The sequence below is a fragment of the Nelumbo lutea genome, chromosome 5, assembly GCF_056320005.1.
Source record: "Nelumbo lutea isolate HS-2025 chromosome 5, American lotus-T2T, whole genome shotgun sequence".
NCBI lineage: Eukaryota > Viridiplantae > Streptophyta > Magnoliopsida > Proteales > Nelumbonaceae > Nelumbo > Nelumbo lutea.
Genome location: NC_142688.1, coordinates 9,399,226 through 9,421,838, shown reverse-complemented (window position 1 = coordinate 9,421,838; position 22,613 = coordinate 9,399,226). Strand labels below are relative to the sequence as shown.

At 39.6% G+C, this 22,613-nt stretch overlaps 1 protein-coding gene and 2 pseudogenes across 3 annotated transcripts; 1 reads left to right on the top strand and 2 right to left on the bottom strand.

Moving 5' to 3' along the window:
- Nucleotides 1-275: 275 nt before the first annotated feature.
- LOC148850229 (putative receptor-like protein kinase At5g24010 pseudogene) lies at nt 276-3,215 on the bottom strand (annotated as a pseudogene). The gene has a single exon (XR_016098870.1). The product of XR_016098870.1 is annotated as a putative receptor-like protein kinase At5g24010 pseudogene (transcript).
- A 7,074-nt stretch (nt 3,216-10,289) lies between these two features.
- Nucleotides 10,290-11,100, top strand: LOC148850228 (nifU-like protein 3, chloroplastic pseudogene; annotated as a pseudogene).
- A 7,744-nt stretch (nt 11,101-18,844) lies between these two features.
- On the bottom strand, nt 18,845-21,002 carry LOC148850227 (uncharacterized). 2 transcript variants are annotated; one of them, XM_088944770.1, is made up of 7 exons: nt 20,315-21,002; nt 20,039-20,200; nt 19,869-19,934; nt 19,643-19,708; nt 19,467-19,520; nt 19,211-19,346; nt 18,845-19,094 (listed from the first exon to the last, which is right to left on the bottom strand). In XM_088944770.1, exons 1-7 carry the CDS (start codon nt 20,612-20,614, stop codon nt 19,015-19,017), a joined length of 864 nt encoding a protein of 287 aa, XP_088800896.1. In that variant the 5' UTR covers nt 20,615-21,002; the 3' UTR covers nt 18,845-19,014. The 2 variants fall into 2 exon arrangements, with proteins under 2 accessions (XP_088800896.1, XP_088800897.1); XM_088944771.1 differs by having other exon boundaries at nt 18,845-19,346.
- Between the last annotated feature and the right edge of the window lie 1,611 nt (nt 21,003-22,613).

The window sequence follows — 22,613 nt, the reverse complement described above, 5'->3', positions numbered from 1 at the left end:
AGAAGATGTTCCCAATGTATGGTTGCAGTGTCTAGTGGGTAGGTCTGGGTACTGGGTAGTGTTCTTTTGTGTAGCAGATCTGAGAACCCCATCAACTAGGTATAATGGCAGGGCAGCCAAAGCAGCATTGGCTAATGCCTACAAAGAAAAAAAATTCTTTAGGAGGATCACTTCACCCTGTTGTGTAGTGAGTAGTAGTTATTTCTGAATAGTAGGATCTTCAAGAAGAGTTCCAACAGTGAACTTTAAGGATGATACTGTCTAGCTCTTACATGTACACATAAACACTCATTTAAATACATATTCTCATATTGAGTTCTACATTTGATTCGTGGGAAAGAAGGAAATAAGTTCTAATATCTTGAAACTAATGCTTCTTTGAAAGTATACAACTAACTTTAACAAATAAAATAGATCAGAAACGCAGTAAACCATACTGACATGATCAATGTTGAGACATCTAGACTCACATTGGAAGTAAAGCAAAACAAGTCTTCCTTACGGAAGCGGTTCAGTCTTGTTATGCATTTTGGAGAAATTAACAAACATTAAAACTCACAGACCTACAATAACAGGCACCTTCAAAGGAACTACCTTCCTTCGCCAATAGTCAACTGGGAAAATACTTGGCTTTCCGATACATCTGAACTAATATCATATTTGGGCACTACACCTTCTCTTTCAATTACCACGTTTATTGAAGGAACACGCTGAACAGTAGGCAATGGATGCTCTGATTCACAGATGATACTATCCTCATGTGGTTCCCTGTGCACTGCAGTCTGTTGAAGTTTTAGTGCGTATTCCAAATCCCACAACACATTACCCAAGGTTGGCCTATCAAAACCATACTCACTCAAACATTGCTGCACAATCTCTCCAAACTTCCTGAGAGAGTTGGGACTGATCTTACCCGCCAGGAAAGGATCAATAATCTGCTCAAATGACCCCTTCTTCAGACAATTCATCCCCCATTCAGCCAAGTTCACCTGCTCTCTTGGGAGTGTAGGATTGATGGCCGGTCTTGCACAAATCACTTCCAGCAGGACTACCCCAAATGAATACACATCTGACTTATCTGTCAACTGTTGACGCTTAAAATACTCAGGGTCAAGGTAGCCAAAGCTACCCTTCACGGCTGTGCTTACATGGGTCTCATCCATGCCAGGTCCAGCCTTAGAAAGACCAAAATCAGCAACCTTAGCAACAAAATTCTCATCGAGCAAGATGTTTGTGGACTTAACATCTCGGTGAATGATCTTCCCTGATGCACCAGTGTGGAGGTAGTGGAGACCCCTTGCAGAACCAATGCATATCTCAAGTCTCTGCTTCCAAGACAAACAGGGGAAATCCGAACCATAAAGGTGGTCTCTCAGTGTCCCTCTTTCCATGAACTCATACACCAGAATCATTTCCGAGCACTCATCGCAGTACCCAACTAAGGAAACAAGATGACGATGACGGATTTTAGATAAGACCATGATCTCTGTCTGGAATTCAAGAAAGCCCTGTCCCGCATCCTGCTGGCTTCGTTTTACTGCGACTTTTGTATTGTCCCTTAGAATCCCTCTGTACACTTTACCAAATCCACCAGAACCAATTAGAAAATCTTTACTGAAATTGTTGGTCGCAAACAGTATATCAGTAAAAGGGATCTTTAAACAGAGATCTAAGTTCGGAAATGGGGAGCCGTTTGTACTCCCTCCATTCATATCTGTGTATGAACTCCCTTCATATAGAGACAAGGGTGGCCATGTCTTGGAATCACTGGGCGTCTTCTGCCTCCGGAATCTGAAGATGAAGATGAAGACGGCAACTACCAGTACGCCAATAACAGCAATGCCTCCAACAACTGAAGCCACCACAATAACGACATGGTTTTTCTTCCCAAACCCTTGCAAGAAAGATGTATCCCTATTATTTGTAATCTCCATGATCTCCAACCCGTTTAGAAAAACAGTTTTGATTGCAGATGATGAATCTGGACCTACAATGATCTTAATAGTGCCCGAATCACCAGAGTCCACCACGAAGTCGGCGTAATTAGGAACCAACAACCCTGCACTGGTATCATTAACAATATAGCCATAATAGGTATTGATATATGCATAGAAGGATAGCAGATACCTAGATTCACTAACGATGTCGCAGAAATGCAAACGAACTATATGCTTGGCATTAGGACTCACACTGAAGCTCCAAGTAATGTTGGAATTGTTATTTTTCGGTTGTCGTGCAGTCGAGTAAACCCAGTATGGAGCAATATATTTCATATCATCTTCTCGGTACTTTGGTGACTTAGTGGGAGGGGTATTTGTCGCTTCTGGGTTTGGGTTAACCAGATAACTGTGATTGTCACTGACATCTGGAATCCAAGTTCTCCAGAGGGTGTCGTTAGTAGGTGTTATCTTGGAACCTCCAACATTGATCCTGTAAATTGTTTCCAAAACCTTTGATGGAAGACCGTTGTAAGCCTTGCTGCTTCCTGTGGAATTGATATAAAGGGGACCTTTGTCGGAGATCAGAATGTCGGGCGCAAGGAAGACCTCTATGGCATTAACAAAGGCAAAAGAAGCTTCAGGCTTGAAGATGATTTGGAATCTTGTGCTGTTGATACTGAGCAAGAACTCCTTTATTAGAGGTTCGGTAGTACTATCGTTGACTCCAAATTTTGTCAACAGAGAAAACCCAGCAACTGAAACATTGAACACGGCGGAAGTAGAATTGTAATTCGGATTTTGGGAGGAGAAAGGGGAGAAGTGGAGGCGTACCACATGAGTTCCGTTGCCATCAATATTGAATTCATACGCCGAAGGCTTTCTGAATATTCTTGCAGTACTGTAAAGATCTGATGGAGCGTTGTCAACACTGACCACGATATCTGAAGTTGCTACCAGAGTGAATGAATTGGAATTCTTGTCCCCGACAAATCTCCGGTTTGTAACGTCAAAAACGTCGACGTGTGATCCACAATTGATGAAGTATTCCGTAGGAATAGTATAAGACGACGAGAGATGAAAGAAAAGAGAGAAACAGAGGAGGAGGAGGAGGATTCTATGGCTTTGAAGCTTCCCTATAGAACTGGTGGTGGATTGGGTGGGTTCCCTTCCTCCCTCGCTCCCTCCACAGGAGTAACTAGTGAGGACCGATTCCATCTCGGGAGCCAGAGAATTCATGTCACATAGAAATGATAAGTTCTAGCAGATGAGAAGCGATCATTTGAGACATTTTTACCAGAAAAGATTTTTAGAGTTGAGTTTACGTTGTTGACTTGAGCGCTGACCTCACTGATTAGCCTAGCTGAAAGGGATGACTGACGTGGGAAATTGTTATTGGTTACCCAACCCCTAACTAGATCCCAACAGCCTTTGCAGCCGTGCGGTGGGAACATCTCCTTTTTCTTTCATTGCGAGATGTTCTCGATGCATGGCTGCAATGGCTGTTGGGAATTGATCCGGAGTCTAGGGGTGAGCAAGAAAAATCGAAAATCCGGTTAACTGAATTGACCCGTTTGATATTTTTAAAAAATTTAAGGTAGCGGTTTGATTTCAGTTAATTAATATAGAAAATTGATGGTTAATATTGTATATATATTCTGTATATTATAAATTAATAAATATGTATTATATATAAATATATATAATATATTATTTATTATTTAAATATAATATTGTATATATATATATATATTTTTTTTTCTATTTTTATTATATATTTATATGATTTTTTATAATATATATTATAAATATATAAAAACCAAAAAACCGATGAACTGAACCCACAATTAAACAAACCGGTCAATCACTTAACCGATCAGCTTCGATTATCTATTCGGTTAACCAAACTGTGAGAACCCCTACCCCTAATTAGTTTGGCTTCGATTAGTACAACGTCCATTCTAACATCCTTTACAGCCGAATATCTCATATTTATGTGCTTTATAAGAGGCTGTTCAAATAGTGTGAGCACGGACATGCACAGATTGAAGCCCATCTCTCCCTAAGGCCTTAACACAATCAAAAACGTTTTCTCAAGTTTTCTATTTTGTACCATTCTTATTGTTGCCACATATGTGTTTTCCAACACCACATCAACATGCCATTGTTTGCATCAATAGAAAAACGGGAAAACACCAAAAAGGACATATTCTCATACTACACCTTTTTGGATTTTTAAAGCATGGTTTAAGAAAACATTTTTCGGGAAAAGAACCAACCAAATAAGAGAAGTTTTCTCAAAAACTGAATTGTTGATATAACACTGATGTGACATCATATTCTGAAAAAAACAGTTTGTGTATACAGAATTTGTAAAATGCAACAGAGTGGGCCAAATATTCCGAGATGGAATTGGGATTTTGTGATCTCACACCGTTTACAAAGCCATTCTAGTTACGTAATTGTATGTTTTTATTTACGGTGAGATATTTTCAATACAAAATTATTTTGTATATATTTCTTTGATTGATTTTTTTTTTCAATTAAATTTAAAAAGTATAAAAATTATTTTCCTATCTCTCTCCACCTGAATAGGTAAAATAAAAACATTGAATCAGATATATTAAATAGACAACCAACCACCAATAATTAAAAAACCACCAATCAGATGAAAGTCAATTTGGTGGCCAGAGATGACAACGGTAACGTTGTCAATATCAACCGTCACAAGATAGGGCAGCGGAATTCTATAGAGATAGCCGAAGCTTGTGCAGCTAGAGCCTAGAGATGCAATTGAATCAGTCCCAAGCTTCAACTGCTCCATTAATATTATACCCTAGAAGGAGATTTCAAATTAACAGAACGGTGAATTGTCTTAAACAAGAAAGTAATTAAAATTTTCCATGGAGCACTTCTCAAATAATTGAGTACATAATATTTAATAATAGAGCATAGAACGTAGCCAACCAGCTTGCAGATTTCATTGCTAACCGAAAATGATTTTCTTGTTTGGATATTGATGGGGCGATTTGGCGCTCCAATGATATGAGGGCATGTGGTACTGCGATATAGTTAAATGATGTCTTAGCACCACGCAAGTAAGTCACGGAAGCGCCCCGGACATCTTGAATCTACTTGACAACCTTGGCACCATCTGGACAGACAGGACTGAGAACCAGTTCAGTAGGTCGGACAGGTCGGCATGAGAGGCAACCCACTTTTGTCCACATGACCTGAGTTTGGCTAGCAGTCTGTTTAACATGTCTGGATCACGACACCATGTTGCCGGTTATCACCCCGCTCACTTTGGGTGTAACTGGATAAACACTACCTATTTATGCAGAGTCCACATTCGGGCATGAAACCACTTTCGAACTAGGTAGGCTGGAGATTTCAAATGCACTTTCTCAGAAAAGGTACACATGATTTAACTCTCAAACATTCTAACTCTTTTGCACTCTTGCAATCACATCTTCAATTCATTAACTTAAACATCGGAGTGCCCACCCCGGGTAAAGCAACCCGAATACTTTGATTCTCTCTCTCTCTCTCTCTCTCTCTCTCTTGCAACTCGACCTGGCAACCTACTTAGTCCAACGTCCAAACTATCCACTAGTAGGAAGCACCAAATCGTGCATCATCAATTATTCAGTTATAATGTTAAAACTGTCCCTCTCTTTTGATTCCACAATAAATTGATTGGATTGGTTCAAGCCAAGTAGAGATTATCTGTGTTTTATGGTTTGGTTAACCAAATTATGGGTTATTTTTAAATTGAACTGGTGCTACTAGTTTTTGTAATTCTCCGAACCAAAACTCAACTAATATCATTGGTTAACCGATTGAATGATTTTAGTTTTTTTAACAATTTGGTTCTTTAATTTTTTTGGTTTTTATATTTATAATATATATTATAAATAAACATATAATAACATATTTATAATATTGGTTTTTTCCATTCTTTACGAACACCCCCTACATCTATGTAATTTGTATGGTATTCAGTTTACAACGAAAAGAAAGCCTATTTGGTTATTGTGAAGTATATACTAAAAACATAAACTTTGGAATTTAATGTTCATACCGTGATTAACATACTTATCTTTTTGTTTTTTGTTTTTGTTTTTGTTTTTTTTTTTTTTTTTTGACATCTTTTGATGATTACCTTTGTTAGACATTATATGCCCTTAGCCCCAATCAGCATATTGTGCATTATGACATTTATTGTAAACGAATAAAATATATATTTGATTCAGGTTATTATGGTGTGTTTCTATGTAATACCCTTAAACGGGATACATATGACACTCGTGTTAGTTTAGAATCTTCACAACCGTTGGATAGATCTAAGAAGATTTATCTTGTTAAGGCTGATACTGATGTACCGCCAAGTTGGTTGGGTGGCTTGTCACAGCTGCCAATGTGAGACCTGAGGTACATGTAGTGTGGGTTTTTTCGAAACCCTGAATCGGACCAAAATTTTCAGTATTGCATTGGACCTTGGAGACAGATTGGCAAAACAGAAATGTTACACCTAACCCCTAGACTCGATAATGATACTACACTAGGTGTCGGATTGGGCTATTTTAGATGTGTCAATCAGTGAAATCCTTAGAGGAGGTCAAAACCTGGGTATGTTGAGACAGTCCGAGAATTCATCAGAGTGGGTGATCATAACGACAGGATTAACTCCTTTGTCGGACAAAGTGAATGATCGATAAAATGCACTCTCTCTTATGGAAACCTAAACTACCGATAGTAGATTTCAAATGTATTTGAAATTTGGTTTTGCAAAATATATTTATATAGAGATATACTTATATATATTATGGTTTCAAAATGTTTGCAAAAGATTTTAATTCCCGGGATCCATGTAAGTAGAGAGTGCAGCACTGTACCTTGCTGCCAAAGAAGAGGTCCTCTCTTGTTGGGCAGTGTTTGATCATTAAGGGCTGAGGGGTTAAGTGTAAAACCATTGAGGGTTATACCTAATGGGCTAATCTTGTTAGACAGTGTATGCCCTTAACTCCAATCAAAATGATGTACCTTATGACATTTATTGAAATAAATAAAATACATATTTGATTTATGTTATTATGGTGTGTTTTGTATAAAACCCTTAAATTGGACACACATGAGACTCGTGTTAGTTTAAAATGTTCACAGCCGTTGGATAGATCTGGGGAGATTTATCCTAATAAGGCGGACACTAATGTGCTGCGAAGTTGGTTGGGGGAGCCTGTCTTAGCTGCTAGGGTGAGACCCGAGGTACTTGTAGTGTAGGTTTACTTAAAACCCTGAACCGGACTAGAATTCCAGTATTGCCCTGGACCTTGGTGATTAGTGGGCAAAACTGGAATGTTACACCTGACCCCTAGACTCGATTATGGTACTGCACTAGGTGTCGAATGGGATGTTTTTGATATGCCAATCAATGAGATCCTTAGAGGGGGTCAAAACCTGGGTATGTTGGGACAGTCTGAGAATTCATCTAAGTGGGTGATCATAGTGACAGGATCAGCCCCTTTATCGGACAAAGGTAATGATCGGGGATGCACTCTCTCTAATGGAAACCAAAGCTGTCGACAACCGATTTCAATCGTTGAAATTTGTTTTGCAAAATATATTTATATAAAGATATACATATATATTACGGTTTCAAAATATTTGCAAAAGGTTTTAATTCCCGGGATCCATATGAGTAGAGAGTGCAGCACTGTTCCTTGCAGCGAGGGAGAGGTCCTCTCTTGTCAGGTAGTGTTTGATCATTATGGGCTGAGAGGTTAAGTGTAAGACCATTGAGGATTATACCTAATGGGCTAATCTTGCATCTGCCCACACTCCCTGGGTTTTTATAAAGTGGCTTGGCCCTAGGACCACTTAGTGTAAGTGTTGGGCCCATCAAGAGCCCATGATGATGGGCGCAGGGGTTCACTGTTCATAATAGTGAATTCGGACAGGCCTTGTAATAGAGGCTAGACTGAACCCATGTGGCTGATGTGTAGATCAATGTTTGGGTCCCACACAAATAAGGAAACCCAACTGGGCAGCAGTCTGGAAGGTTAGTGAGCACATGGACTTAATAGGACTAAAACCTAAATCGAACTGGTCTAATTTGATTAGTTAAAGAAGGGGGTGGATCTGGGATTTGGATTAACAGATAGGATAGGGAGTTATCCCTATCCACTCAAAAATTCCAAACCCAAATGCAGATTTGGATTTGGAAACTCCTAATAAAATTAAGAGGGCTGATCTAATCTACAAATAAGATAAGGGCTTCTCCTTATCTCTTAAAGAGAAGTCCTGATCCAATACAGATTTGGATTAGGAAACTCCTAATGAGATTAGGAGCTCTCTTTAAGGCTATAAAATGAGGAGGGTGAACCTCCATTCATCTCAACACAACTGATCTTAAATCACAGAAAAAGAGAAGGCAGCTACAATAAGATTGTGCCATCTTCTACTCTTGCGCCCTCTTCCTGCTGTTGCCATTGCCAGTTCGATCTCCACTATAGGAGGGATCAAAAAGTGTTCTTGATATCAGTTTTTGGAGAAAATTGATCTAAAGTCGTGCTCACATTCCCTCCATCGAATTTTGTTGAAGAATTCAGTTCTTGTGAAGAACTTGTCGATTCTGCTCCACCCTACGCTGTGTCATCTTCAGTGGGAGTAATCTTTGGATTTTTCCTTGGGTGTGAACACCTTCGTTGGGAGTTACTGCTACTCCGTATTAGGTACATCCCTCTCCTACATTTTCATTTCAGATCTGGTTCGGTCCTTGGTTCAAGATTGATCCTTGAAAAAAATTTGGATAAGGTACATCCAAATAAAGATTTGGATAAGGAGACTCCTAATCAAATTAGGAGGTGGTCTTTTTAAGGCTATAAATAGAGAACAGGGAGAAGACAACTCAGTTAAACTGATCTTACCTTCAATTCTTTTTCTTTATACTCTTGTCGCCCTACCCTATTTGATCTCCAATTCTTGGATCAGATCAAGATTTGATCTTGATATTGTATATTGCTAGAAGAAACAACTTTGAAATTGTGCTCACTACCCCATTCGAATCTTGCTAAAGAATCACAAGTTTTTGGTGAAGAACTACCCGTTGATACTGCCTCATCCTAAGTTGTGTCATTTTCAGTGGAGAGATGATTTGGTACACTCTTTACGCGTGAACACATACGTTGGGAGGAGTTTTTCGCATGGATTCTGCATCAGATATATCCCTCCCTAACCTTGGTTTCAGATTTGGTCGGGTTTTATTACAAAAATGAACCTTAAAAATGTTGTTTTTTAAATTGGGAATATGATTCTCGGATGGGAATAAAGAAATTTTTGAAATTTCGTCCAACCTTCCTAAAGGGTTCAGCCATCCAAATGATGGATCTCCCATCCCTTTAGCCTTTTCCGGACATGTGAAATTTTTAATAATCAATTTTCTTTTTTTTATAATAAAATTAAGGGGGCTACACAAGACAGGGGGTAGCACGTCCCCACAAATCACTATAACAAATAAACGCAAACTACCAAGGCAACTTACATAGATTCAGAGATACACAGCTATCATCCAGCAATTGGGCTTCGTGAGCATGCTAGTTTTTCACTCGTACATGCTACCTAATTAGTTAAAAGAAAGATGGAATGGCTTTTTTTAAGTAAAACCTGGAATCCATGTACCCTTGATGGATGTGTTAGCAGTTGTTTAACCAAGATTCAAGAATAGTCGTCCATGTCAACCAATTTAAAGAACAAAATGATTATAGGCAAGGTTTAAAATATTGGTATTGAACTTGGATAGGAATAAAAAAAGATACATATTGAACGTGGATATGATGAAAAGATATTGATTTGATTGGAAACATTAGGAAAATTATATATTATAAATCCAAAAAATACATTAATAACATTGAATTTAAGGTTCAAAATAATGAATAAGATATAAACGCACATAATAAATGCCCAATTGAATAGTTCATAATGAAGAGATACATTGATACAATCATCAATACCGGAAGCCTATAACATGTAAATATCATACAACTTTACTAATAATACAACAAAGATCAAACAATGGTTAAAGTTTTGGGCTAAACTTCAATAATAACAATGCTATTTAACATTTAAAAGGGAAAATTATAAAGACCCCCTGTTTATTGTGAGACAAAGACCCTCTTCTGTTAGTCTTTCGTTCAAAAAGGCCATTGCAATATTTTTTAATCCCCATATTACCCATGTAATAACTATTTTGGATGAGAAAACTGTTGCCGCTGTTCATGTATCATGAGGTTGGGGAAGATGAACAATATTTTTCTCATCCAATATTGTTCATCTTCCCCAACCTCATGATACATGAACAGCGGCAGCAGTAATCCCCATATGGGAAAGGGATCGTGAGGCTGGTAAACATTGAGCACCTTACTGGTAAAAAAGCTCGAACTTCAAACCAGCAAAAAGAAGTTTCAACTAGACATCTAAAGAGAGAAACATAAAAAAGAGAAGCAAAGAGAAAAAGAGATCGAACTGTGTTCAACTCACCTACGTGGGACGATAAGCATATGACCAATCCCCATATCAAAATCTAGCACACTTCACCTCTTTCTCAAGAGGCCAATATGATATCAAAGACTTGCCTAAAGTCACTTCAGGCTGTCGTGGGAGCAACCGAGCTGGAACTTTCACTTCTCCGAGCTATGTTCTTCAACTAATCGAAGAAAATGTCGAGAAGGTTCCTAATGAAGTGCGGCCAAGCCTGATGGCTGATAGAGGAAATGTGGCTCTCCATGAAATCGATGGCATTGTAGTTGTATTGAAGCTTCAAGGAGCATGCGGTTAATGCTCGAGTTCAACTATGACCTTGAAGATGGGAATTGAAACTCCGCTCAAAGGTAAGATCCCTGAAATCCAGACAATGGAGAAGATCTAGATACAGAGGTTGGGCTTGAGCTCAATGAGAAAAATGTTGAAAAGGTTCTTGTTGAGATAAGACCTTATCTTGTAGGCACATGAGGTGGGGTGTTGGAGCTTGTTCAAATCAATGACTATGTTGTCAAGGTCCGCCTTAGTGGGCCTGCAGCAGGGGTTATGACAGTACGAGCTGCTCTAACACAAAAATTGATGAAAAAAAATACCTGCCATAGCAGCCGTCCAACTAATAGAATAGTTGAGAAACAGAAAATGTATCACTTGGGATTGATCGTATGCTTATCGTCCTGCGCAGGTGAGCTGAACATAGTTCGACCTCTGTTTCTCTCTACTTCTCTTTTTTATTTTCTCTTTCTATATCTTTGGTTCAAACTTCTATTTGTTGGGTTGAAGTTCGAGCTGTTTTACAAGTAAGGTGCTCGACGTTTACCAGCCTTACGATCCCATTCCCATATGGGGATTACCGCCACTGTTGTTCATGTATCATGAGGTCAAGGAAGATGAACAATATTTTTCTCATCCGAAATAGTTATTAGAAGGGTAGTATGAGGATTAAAAAATATTGCAACAGCCTTTTTGAACGAAAGGCTAACAAAAGGTGGTCTTTGTCTCATGGTCATAATACAAGGGGGTCTTTGTCACTGACCCCATAGTATCGGGATCTTTGTAATTTACCCTATTTAAAAAATACGAGTTTTGGGAAATCCTTAAAAAAAAGGATAAGGACCTGCCAGAATGGTACAAACACCATATATACTTTGAATCTTGACTTTATTACATCTACATTGTAAATACATTTTCAAGGATAAAAAAGAAAAAAGAAAAAACTCCATCTGGGCTAAACTACTCTCATGTCCTGGTGGCATTTTTTGCGCTATTAATTTTAGTAGAGAATTTGACTAAAAGTAGGGGATATGTAAAACTGTTTGATAATTTATGCTCATGTAGCAGTGTGTATAGAATACAAATGATAATTATCTTGCTTTTTCAATCACTGAAATCATAAATTCAAAATCTATAAACTTCAAAAACATCAAACTAAAGATCTGAACTGAATATTAATGTATGAGTGCAACCAATGTAGGAGGTCATCACACGAATGAGGACAACTCCACTCGGGATTAGGTCTTATTCCAAAGTCCTCAGTGGGTAACCTCATCCCAACAACCCAAGAAACCTCATCTGACTAGAGCACGAATCTTCGGCTATAAAAAGTACCTCCTGCTCAAGGTAAGGGACCTAACTTTCTACTTCCATACTGTTACTTTGCTCGAACCAACACCGTTCTCTAACTGTTCGGCCTGACCACCTACCTTTCTCGACTAACTTGAGCTTCAGAGTACCTACACAGGGATAATTCCTCGGGCCTCTGACCATCTTCTTGGTTTTAGATCTTAAAGTGCGCCTCCGCCCTTTCACCTACCTTTCTCGACTAACTTGGCAAGATTATTTGATTGTAATCTTGGTTCAAGAACCACTTCGTATTAAGCAGCATCATATTGGCATTGTTTATGTATAAATTCTACAATCATAAGTTACAGAATACTACACATTACCATATGAAACAATGTAAGTGGCTGAAAGATCACTAACCAACTAACATGCTTCTCTTATTCAGCTTTAGTGTGAATTAGGAAACACTAAAAGCAATACAAGTTTACATTATCCATGTTCCACCACGTCACAAGAAATTCCACACATGCATTTGCATAAACACTTGTATATAAACTCCCAAATATGAACACAAGCATGGATGAAGGGCAAGACAAGAGGACAGTGGATTGTCTTGCTGGATAAAAGTATGATCGAAATTTCACGGGATCACGTCGCACGCCCTTAGGTCTTATCCTCATCCCACCAGTATCGGTCAAACTCAAAAAGCCTTATCGGTTAGCACGAAGTCCACTTCCTAATGCAAAGCGGACTCCTAACAGTATGCACGAAGATCTCGGGGGTATTTCATGAGACGTACATCTCACCAATATAAGGGCATCAACCCCAAGGATACAAGGTACGTGCGGTATATTGCATTTTAGCTCTCTTGTTATCAAGTTTTCAGCTCGCACACAAATTATACTAACTTAAGCATCGGAGCGACCACATCGGGTTAGCCACCCCGGGTCCTCTGAGCTCTACATCCCTGCAGTTTGACCGACCAACTAAGCAACTAACATCCAAACTACCCTCCATCTAGGAACAACCAGATTGCGCACCATCAGATATCACCCCCTAAAAGTTAATGCAACAAAAGAGAATGACAAACAGATTGCAGACCAACTAAGTTATGGATTATGCCACGATAACATCAAGCTCCTAAACAAACCATGATACAAAAAGAACTACTGGAAACTCATTCAAGAGGCAATTAGACAAAGTGAGTAGTAGACGGTAGTTAGACATTGCATACATACCAAACCATCCCTTTCCACCACAGAAGTTGAGCTTGAAACACCGATAGGTAGCATTTTCCTGATCAAGAATTCCAACATTGGAACTTTATGTAAATTCAAATTTAGAAAAAAATCTAATCTCCACTTCCTCCACTATTCCAATAATGTTAGTTGACATACAATCAAATTGACGGTTTACATTTCAACTAAATAAGATAAAGAGATGAATTCAAATAAACAGCACTCTATGAATTCAAGAAAACTTAGGATGCTTTTACATAGCCCCTGCATTGTTCATTGGGGGAACACCCCCTAAATCTACAAAACCATACCTTCGAGGTTAGCTCCCAGAAGTTCTCGAGAACGAGAATAATTAGCACTTTCGAAGGCACTACCTTCCCTCACCAATTGTCAACTGAGAAAATACTTGGCTTTCTGATACGGATGAACTACCACCATATATGACTGGCACATCATCTTTCTCAATTTCCATGGGTATTGAAGGAACACGCTGAACAGTAGGCAATGGATGCTCTGATGCACAGATGATGCTATCCTCATGCAGTTCCATGTGCACTGCAGTCTGTTGAAGTTTTAGTGCGTATTCTAAATCGCCGAACTGACCTACCTTGTAACAGCTCGGGATACACTTCGCCAAACTGACCCACCTTGTAACAGCTCGGGATACACTTCGCCGAACTGACCCACCTTGTAACAGCTCGGGATACCTCCGAGCTCAAGACCGCCTCGCTCAGCACTTCGCATCATCTTCTGGGCACCAAAGCCAAACAAGTCGTACCATGCCTGACACTAAAGAAGTCCGTGCCCGAGGGCGCCACGCCTAACTGACTTGGGATCTGACGTTTGGCAGCAGCACTCTAAACGGCCACCTGCCACCGCCACTGATGCCGCCATCTCAAGTGAGACGGTTAGGCAGTGACCGTTCTGTCTCAGCAGAAAGGACGATGACCGAGTTGACAAGCACAAGGGTAATCATACCCGATCTGACAAGGGCCTCGGGACGAGTACACGAAGTGACTATAAGAGCCCCCTGCCCCCTGACAACGGAGGTATGCAAACTTTGCTCTATCTGGTATTACCTTGCTTTTGAAGGATTCTAACTTGAGCTTCGGAGCCTCTACACCGGGTTCCCCCCAGAGCTTTCCCATCTCTTCCGTTTCAAGTTCCCTGCTACCCTGTTCAGAAGCAAGGCAGCGGACAACTAAGACCAGCCGGATCGCGCTCCATCAATAGGCATTTATCAAAATACTGCATTATCATCGTCAAATCAACATTTTTCCCATCATATTCATCCATAGGCATTGATATTTACAAAAGTAGGTTTTGATTTATGTGCACACCAACCATTAGGGGAAGTTTCATTTTAACGCTTCCCCCAACAGTTGAACGTTTATTCCCTGTTCCACTGATGTAGTGCCTAGTTGTCCATAAACGGTTTGTCAAATACTATATTAACCCCCCACCCCTTTAGTACTTCAAAATGACAAACATGTCCCAAATACTTATGAAACCCATATTCATCTGCTTTTTCAAATTAGGCTTACAATAAAAATTAGGGTAAATTGCTAGAACCTCCTTGAATTTTTGAAATGTTGATGAAACCTCTCTTGAAGTATCATAATTGCAATCTCCTGCCCTCAATTTTCTTACACAATTGTAAATCGATTCTTTTTGTTAAAATCCTCTAATAAGGGATACAAAATGTCTAAAATACCCCAACAATTATTATTAAAGCTGGTTTCAACGGATAAAGCAATACAAATCTTTATAAACAACAAAAAAAAGGAGAGTTCAAAGTTGCAGTTTAACCTTTGTGCGATTGATATGAAGAGCAAATTTGAAAAATAAATCAATTTTCGAAAAGAGATTGGAAGGGCTTGGAGTAGTGGTTAATGAATATTTTTTATTAGCTAGAGTTAAGCCCTCCCAAACACCACCTCGGTAACTTAGCATCATATATCGCATATCAGGAATATTGTGTCAGTCCAGATGGGTCCCCATCCCCCATAGATGTTGCAGAAAGAGGCGTCTCTACACTCTACAGGCCCACCTACATCCCTTGTCCTAAACTCCTAATCCCTTCCCTTCTTTTTCTTATCGCTCCCACCCATTTCCCTGTATTTTGTTTCATTTTCTAGCTGAAGATATTCAGGTTTTCAGGCCATCCATCAAGTAGAGCAAAAGACATTTGAAAAAGTTTCAAAGATAATTCCTCTTTCATTTGATGGATCATCCCTTGGATGGTGCAAGCTTGGGTTGTCAGTTTGAGAATTTATTCTTGCTAGAAGTGAAAATGGCAAAAAGAAGACAATTTGATAAGCATCTGGAATTAGATATTAGTTTCACCATGAAAACTGAAATCATGAATTTCAAACATTATATCAACTTGTATGCACTGCACAAAGGATTATGAGCAACTAAACAAAATATACAATAGCATGCTTCTTTAGCTAAGTTCAATTTCTGCACGCAATACAATTTGAATTGAGTAACTTATATCGATTGTCCAGTATCCACCAAATTCATAGGAATCCTACAGTCCGCTCTTACTCGCAAAAACAACAGCACTTGAGTTCCCAATCTTGGGCCTCTATCCAGTACAAGCAGAGGACGAATAGATTGGGTGTATGGATAAAATCTGCTCCAAGAAGAGTGAAAAGTGGACGTCAGACCATCTCAGTTGTTAGAAAGACCAGGGCAACATTAAGATCCCAAGCACACCATTATATCACAAGCAGTACTGGAAAATTCAAGTGGGAAGAAGTCAATGTGAGAACCATAGAAAGACAACTCCGTTGCAGCAAAACCCACCATTATAAACATCAATGGGAAATAATTGTCTATCCCAGAATTCCAAAGCAGTAAAACTTTCCACAGAAAATTCTGACAAGCTCTGTGATCAATTTTGCTCCTTTACAAAAAGGACATAGGAGGAAATTTATTTGACCTCCCCAAAGACAAGGCACAGTACTCTCATTATGGTTCCAAAGTGCCGGTTTATCTAAACCAAGTTCCTTAATAACTTATCTAACAACACCAAAATCATGCAAAAGGAACAAATCTGGACCATAGAAATTTGGGCTGAAACACAACTTTCGTGATTTCATTTTCAACTTTCAAGATTCTAATTAAAACTCTCTAATAAAACACTGTAACTAACTTGATGCTTTAAAATGACTAACCTTAATACTTAAACCACAAACAATTAAGAATAACTCTTAAAATTCTCAATTTGACAAAACTCAAGCAACCCAAAAAAAACTGCAAAGTTGCCAATGTTATAAGAGTTTAAACAAATTAAACTTAATATCTTCATCCATGGTTTCTTTCCTTGCCCCCATGCCTGCATCAGCACTTTCACATTTTGCCAGTGGTGGTGTTTGCACAAGATTCTACAATTTGGTGCAAGATTGCCAAGCATTCGACTATATGAGTTACAATACCTTCAACTTTATTCTTTGAATGTCTACTCCTTATAAGTATATAACCAATGTTGAGACCAATAGACTCATCCTGCAACAAAAGCAAAACAGAACTGGGACTGATCTTACCCACCAGTGTAGGATCAATAATCTGCTCAACTCCTGCTGCCGCTTCATCTCTGTTGAGCCAAGCTTGCCTGCTCTCTTGGGAGCGCCGAGTTAATAACTGCTATTGAACAAATAACCATAATCACCACCTCAAATGAATATACATCTGACATTTCCGTTAACTGTTGGCATTAAAAATACTTGGGATCAAGATGGTGAACTGCCTTTCTCGTCTTTGAAAGACAAAAATCAGAAACTTTAGCAACGTAATTCTCATCAAGCAAGATTTTCATGGATTAATATCAAGGTTGAATGATCTTTCCTGCTACACCAATGTGAAGCCAAAACAGACCCTTAGCAGAACCAATGCATATCTCAGGTCTCTGCTTCCAATAAACAGGGCAACTCAGGACCATAAAGACGGTCTCTCAGTGACCCTTTCTCCATGAATTCATACACCAGTACCATCTCTGAGTTTTCATTGCAATACCCAACTAAGGAAACAGATGGAGATGGCAAATTTTAGGCAAGATGATTATGTCCATCAGGAATTCCAGAAAACTCTGACCCGACTCCCAGTGCCTTCATTTCATAGCAACTTTCGTGTTGTTACTGAGAACCCATCTGTAGTTTTTACCAGATCTACCAGAACCAGTGAGAAAATCTTCACTGACAAGGATGCATGCTAATAATATATGGTTTTGTTTCTGCCCCCTAAGGTCTAAGGCTGTGTTGGAACTTGGAAGTTTAATAAGATTCCCCCTCAATAAAACTTCTTTTCTTGTGGGTGCTTCATGGAATTGTTCTCATGCAAGGAAACTTTTGGTTTTTGGAGGATGATAATGAAGCATTCTGTGTCCATAATGTGAGCGGAATATTGAAACAATTGATCCTCTCTTTTTCGTTGAATGGTATGATTCTCCTTTGAATTTTCGTTCATTCACCCAATGTGTTTCATGGAAGTTGGGCTCAATGTATAGTTAAAATCTTAGCCTAGGCAGCATAAATGTATAATATTAAAAAAATTATATGCATATGTATAATATCAAAAAATTTTTGCACATATACATGGGCCATACAAATCGAGCTGGAAGCAGCATTTTATGTACAATCCTTTTGATTGTAGTGCAAATTTAATTTAATTTGCACTGCTGTAAATAAATTGGAGAGCAAACGGGTAGAATGCAAATCCTACTTTATTTTTCTGTTTCCTCTTAGTGTTTGACTTTCTTGTTTGTTTATGAAAAATAAAACGGAAGGTGAAATAAGTAAGGAACCCCACTTTGTATAAAAGAGAATGAAGACAAAGTCACAAGACAGTGTTTCTGCTTTCTACTTTTCATTGAAGCTAAATTCGTGTTTTTGTTTTCGGAATTGCTTATTCGTCTCAATTACAATTATCCAAATTCACTTGAAGACGTCATTCAATATGTAGATACAGATAGAAGGAGAAAAGCTTTTAATGTCATGGTAGCAAGTAACGTCAGCTTCAATTTTTGTCCTTTCTAATGTGAAACGAAAACTACTCTTTTCCACCCCCCCCCCTTCCCCCTCCCCCCTTACAGCCCTTACTACATCTACATAGCAAAACAAAAACGGAAGGACTTCATTGTGGGCTCTGGGTCTGGACTTGCTGTTTAATTGTCTTCGACCCAAAATGGAATAGGGATCAATTCTCAGCCAAGGGGCCCACTACAACGTCCTCTTAACAAATATGAAACCTACAAGTCAAAAGGTGACAAAGCCCATCAATGCAGACAACTACTAAGCACCCGAAGACTTTCTTCGGCCGTCCCTCCGTCCTTTCTCTCAGCCCCAACTGTGTGAACAGGTGATAGACTGATGAAAGCAAATCACAATCACCCCATTCCAGCCCCAACCCAAATTGTGATGCTTCCACGTTCGACCAGACTAATCGTCTTGTCTTCTAGGTAATCCCACCGTCCAATCTGTGCTCCATCGGTCAACCACATATCACGCCGTTCGATGAAGTTAATAAAATAAAGGAACATTGACAACCAAAACAAAAACCAACGGAGAATACAGAAAAGTCTGGTCTCAAATTGGCTGGTCCGTAGAACACGTTCATAACAAGGAGTGGTGAAACGTAACAGGTGTGACTGTGTGAGCCAGTGGCTCAGCATCAGCAATTTTTAGGACGAACAGAGTTCAAATGAGAAAAAAGAAAACAGAAAACCACTCTGTAAGCTTTCATGGTAGATGCATATACACCTCTGCTGCTTCTTTCTTCCTTGCTTTTTCTTGCCTTCTTTTAACATGAAGAACTGCTTCTGTTTACGTTTCAAAAAAAATAAAATGAAGTAGAGGCAGCCATGGAAATAACAGAAAAAAAAAAAGAAGGAAAAAGAAAAAGAAATAAAGAGTTTGATTCAGTGCTTGGTGTTACTGTTTCCCATAGCAGGTGACCAGAAATCAGCGCCATTACTGTCCGCCACGTGTACGGTGCATGCAACTGGTACCAGGCAAAGGCCCCTGCTCCTCAGATCATATCTCGATCCGTCGTCTTCATTTTCTCTTCCTTCCTGGTCAATGTGAATTCATAGAACGATCAATATCATACCATTCAATAAACTGATCAAGAAAAAAAAAATGTAGAGAAATAAAAGCAAATGAAAGAGAATGAAGATCGAGATAGCTTTTACATGCAGATGATGAGAAGATGACGGCAGTCTTTGCAAATAAGGAGAACTCAAAACCTGGTCAGAAGAGAAGAAATATTAAGACAATTCTGTTTTTCAAATTTTCAAACGTAATTTCCATATTTTTCAGACGACCAAAACTTTTGGGCCTCTCCGCCATCCTCTTCACGGCGATGTACCTGAACTTGGTCATGCAGAAATTTGATATATCCCATCGCTTCGTGAAGAACGGAGGCCGTATCTGTCTGCATCAGTCAAAGTCAAAAGTACAGATAATATTTCTGTATAAAATATAAGAATGATAACAAAAATTTCACTGTTCCCCTCGTTCTTTAATTTAAATTTCTATCTGGTTATTCTCTTATATTTATTTTAAGAAAAATCTCCTCCTTGTTCTTTTCTTACCTTGCCAAATGGAGAAACAAGTTGCTGTAATGCTGTAATTCGTTCTCCAAGCTTTTCCTTTTTCGCCTATAATTTAATCGCAATGGGAAACCATGAAAACGAAACAACTCCATTACAGAGAAATTTTATCAGACATGAAGAAAAGCTAAGCAACAAAGCCTGTTTCTGACCTTTGTGGGGCGAGTCGAAGCCAAGTTTTCCGTTTTAGCCCTTTTATTCGTTTTACGATTCTCATTTGGAGCTTCTGAGGTTGAGTTCAAGCGAGGAGCTGACGCTGGAGCCGACCCATTTCGCTTTTTCTGCTCAGTCTTTACTTCTCCACTTTCGGGTTTCTGGAAAACAAAAACAAGAATATCTTTTACTTTTAAAACACACACTGCACCATTATCGCTTCTCGTCCTAAGATCAAACAAAGAATCGATTTTACCATCTTGTTAAGCACTTACCTTCGACCTGGGCAAGCTACTGCTACTGCTGTTATTACTGGAAGAAGCAGAGGAAGAATCACTACCGGTGATTCCAGATTTCTGGGCAACCATCCCCTGACCAGAAAACCCTCTTTCCCCAACCCCTTGGTTGCATGCATTACCAAAACACAACATCTTTGGAGGGTTTACGGTGGGAAAAGAAGATGGGTAGATAAAGCTCTCCGCCATATCAAGACCCACGACGTCTCCGGAACCCATCAACTGAGAGAAACTCCCAGCAACGAGAGGGTCATCGTCATATCCCTCGTTTGCTGCCATGAAAGACCTTGTAGAACTAAAACTACCAGTAAGCAATCCTTCTCTGTAATAACGAAAAGGTTCACAACTAGAGCACGGAAACAGACACAAACAGAGAAAAGTGGAAAGCACAGGTTGTAACGTTCTAGGAGTAAACGTCGGAAGCTTCTTCTGTATTAGTGATGGCTGTCGTAGTTGTGCGGTGGGGACTGGACTCTCCTTTTCACCTCTCTTAACTCTCTCTTTTGTTCTCTTCCTCCTCTTTTTTGTTGTTTTTTGCAGTGGACTCTGAGAGGAATTCCCAGGCTTCGGTTTCGCTGTCTTTCGGTCAAAAAACCATCTTACTCCGAGAAAAACCGTGGTTTCTCGCTTTCTTTCCCCAAAACAAAATTAAAAAAAAAAAAAAAAAAAAAAGGCGGTTTCTGGTTTGCCCATAAAAGACCCTGTTGCTGTTCAAACCGACTTAACCATTTCTAGACCCGAACCGGACCCAATACTTCCGTTTCTGTACATAGGAATGCTTACGACAGGTCTAAAGAATGTCAGCCGAGGCTACAGATGACCATCGATTTAGCATCGAGATGTGACAGTTGGGAATTTATGGTATAAGATTGGGTTCCGTGCTATATACTATCATTTCCACTTTAACATCTCTAGGAAGATCACGGTTCTAGGTCGTCCACGTGGGAATCTGTTAATGAGGATTGAGACGGCAATGAAAACGACGGCGGAGGAGCAGCGCGGGCCCACGATATAACCAGTAACTGGAATTCTGGGAAATCCTCGGCAATAACTCGAGTCGTATCAGTGTGTCAGGGTTCGGGCAACGGACCGTGAATTGAGCATAGCTGGCAAGGAGGAGAGAGAGAAGCGAAGATGAACAAACCGAGAGCCACGTGGTAGACAAAACCAAAATCTTTGAGACACGTGTGACAAGAAATATTTGAGGTTGAGAGAAGGCGCAGGAAACGAGATCATGTATCGAGGCTCGACCCGAGGATGGGTCGTCGGGAAAAAAAAAAAAAAACGAAAAAAAATCAAAATGCCCTCCATCTCCGACATCTGCACCACCGCATGCCGCTTTCTTCCGACACTTCTTCGGTGGTGCTCCGCCTTCGGGACCTCGGCGGTTCGGCTGCCTTTTCAAAAAAATCATTAAAAATATATTTTTACGGGAAGAATCAACAAAAGGACAATGGCTTTATAACATTCACGAAAATGCCACGACATCCGGGCCTTTTATTGGTACTCACGACTCACGCGTTTCGAGTATTGGGCCGCGACCCGCGGTCCATGGTTGGTTGATGGTCCATTTCCTATCAGGCAATCACCCCCCGTGAACTCCGTCTCAACCAAACATGAGAGATGAGACAACCATCAACCCACCTACCGGCTACCGCTTCAGCCTTCAGTTTCTTGTTTTCGCTTGATTCCGATCTAATAAATCTGATTTTTCCCATTCAAAAGAAACGTCTGATCTGAATTGGGTTCTAATGAATTCCTCGTTCTTGGTATATGCAACCTGACCTGACGCGATCTAATTACATTTCTGTTTTGTTTGATGCGATCTGTTGTCCCTGAGCAATGGGAAAGTAGACCAAGTAGTTCTTGCAACAATCACGGTCACCATTTGGTGTTCTGAGTTTAAATTCTGAATCCCCAGATGGGATCGCGATATACGGTACTTGGAACTTGTCTGTCTCTATTAGAAATGGATCTGTAACGACTAATGAGCAGATTTCCTGGAGAAATTGGGATCAAATCCTCAGAGGAGGTAATCTCAGATTAAGTCGATTTGAACGAGTTACAAGTATCGTCTCGGGGAGTGTATGGCCACTAATAGTGATACAGATCTTTATGAAGGTCGACCTGCACATATTAATGTCGGATATCTGGAACAGTTATGAAGGAGACTCAGCCTCGCAGTTGCAGAAATGGTAATATTTAGGGATGCTGGGCTTGTTTAATGAGAGGTCTGATACCATCACATGTCAATCCCACTAAACATGTACTTGTTATT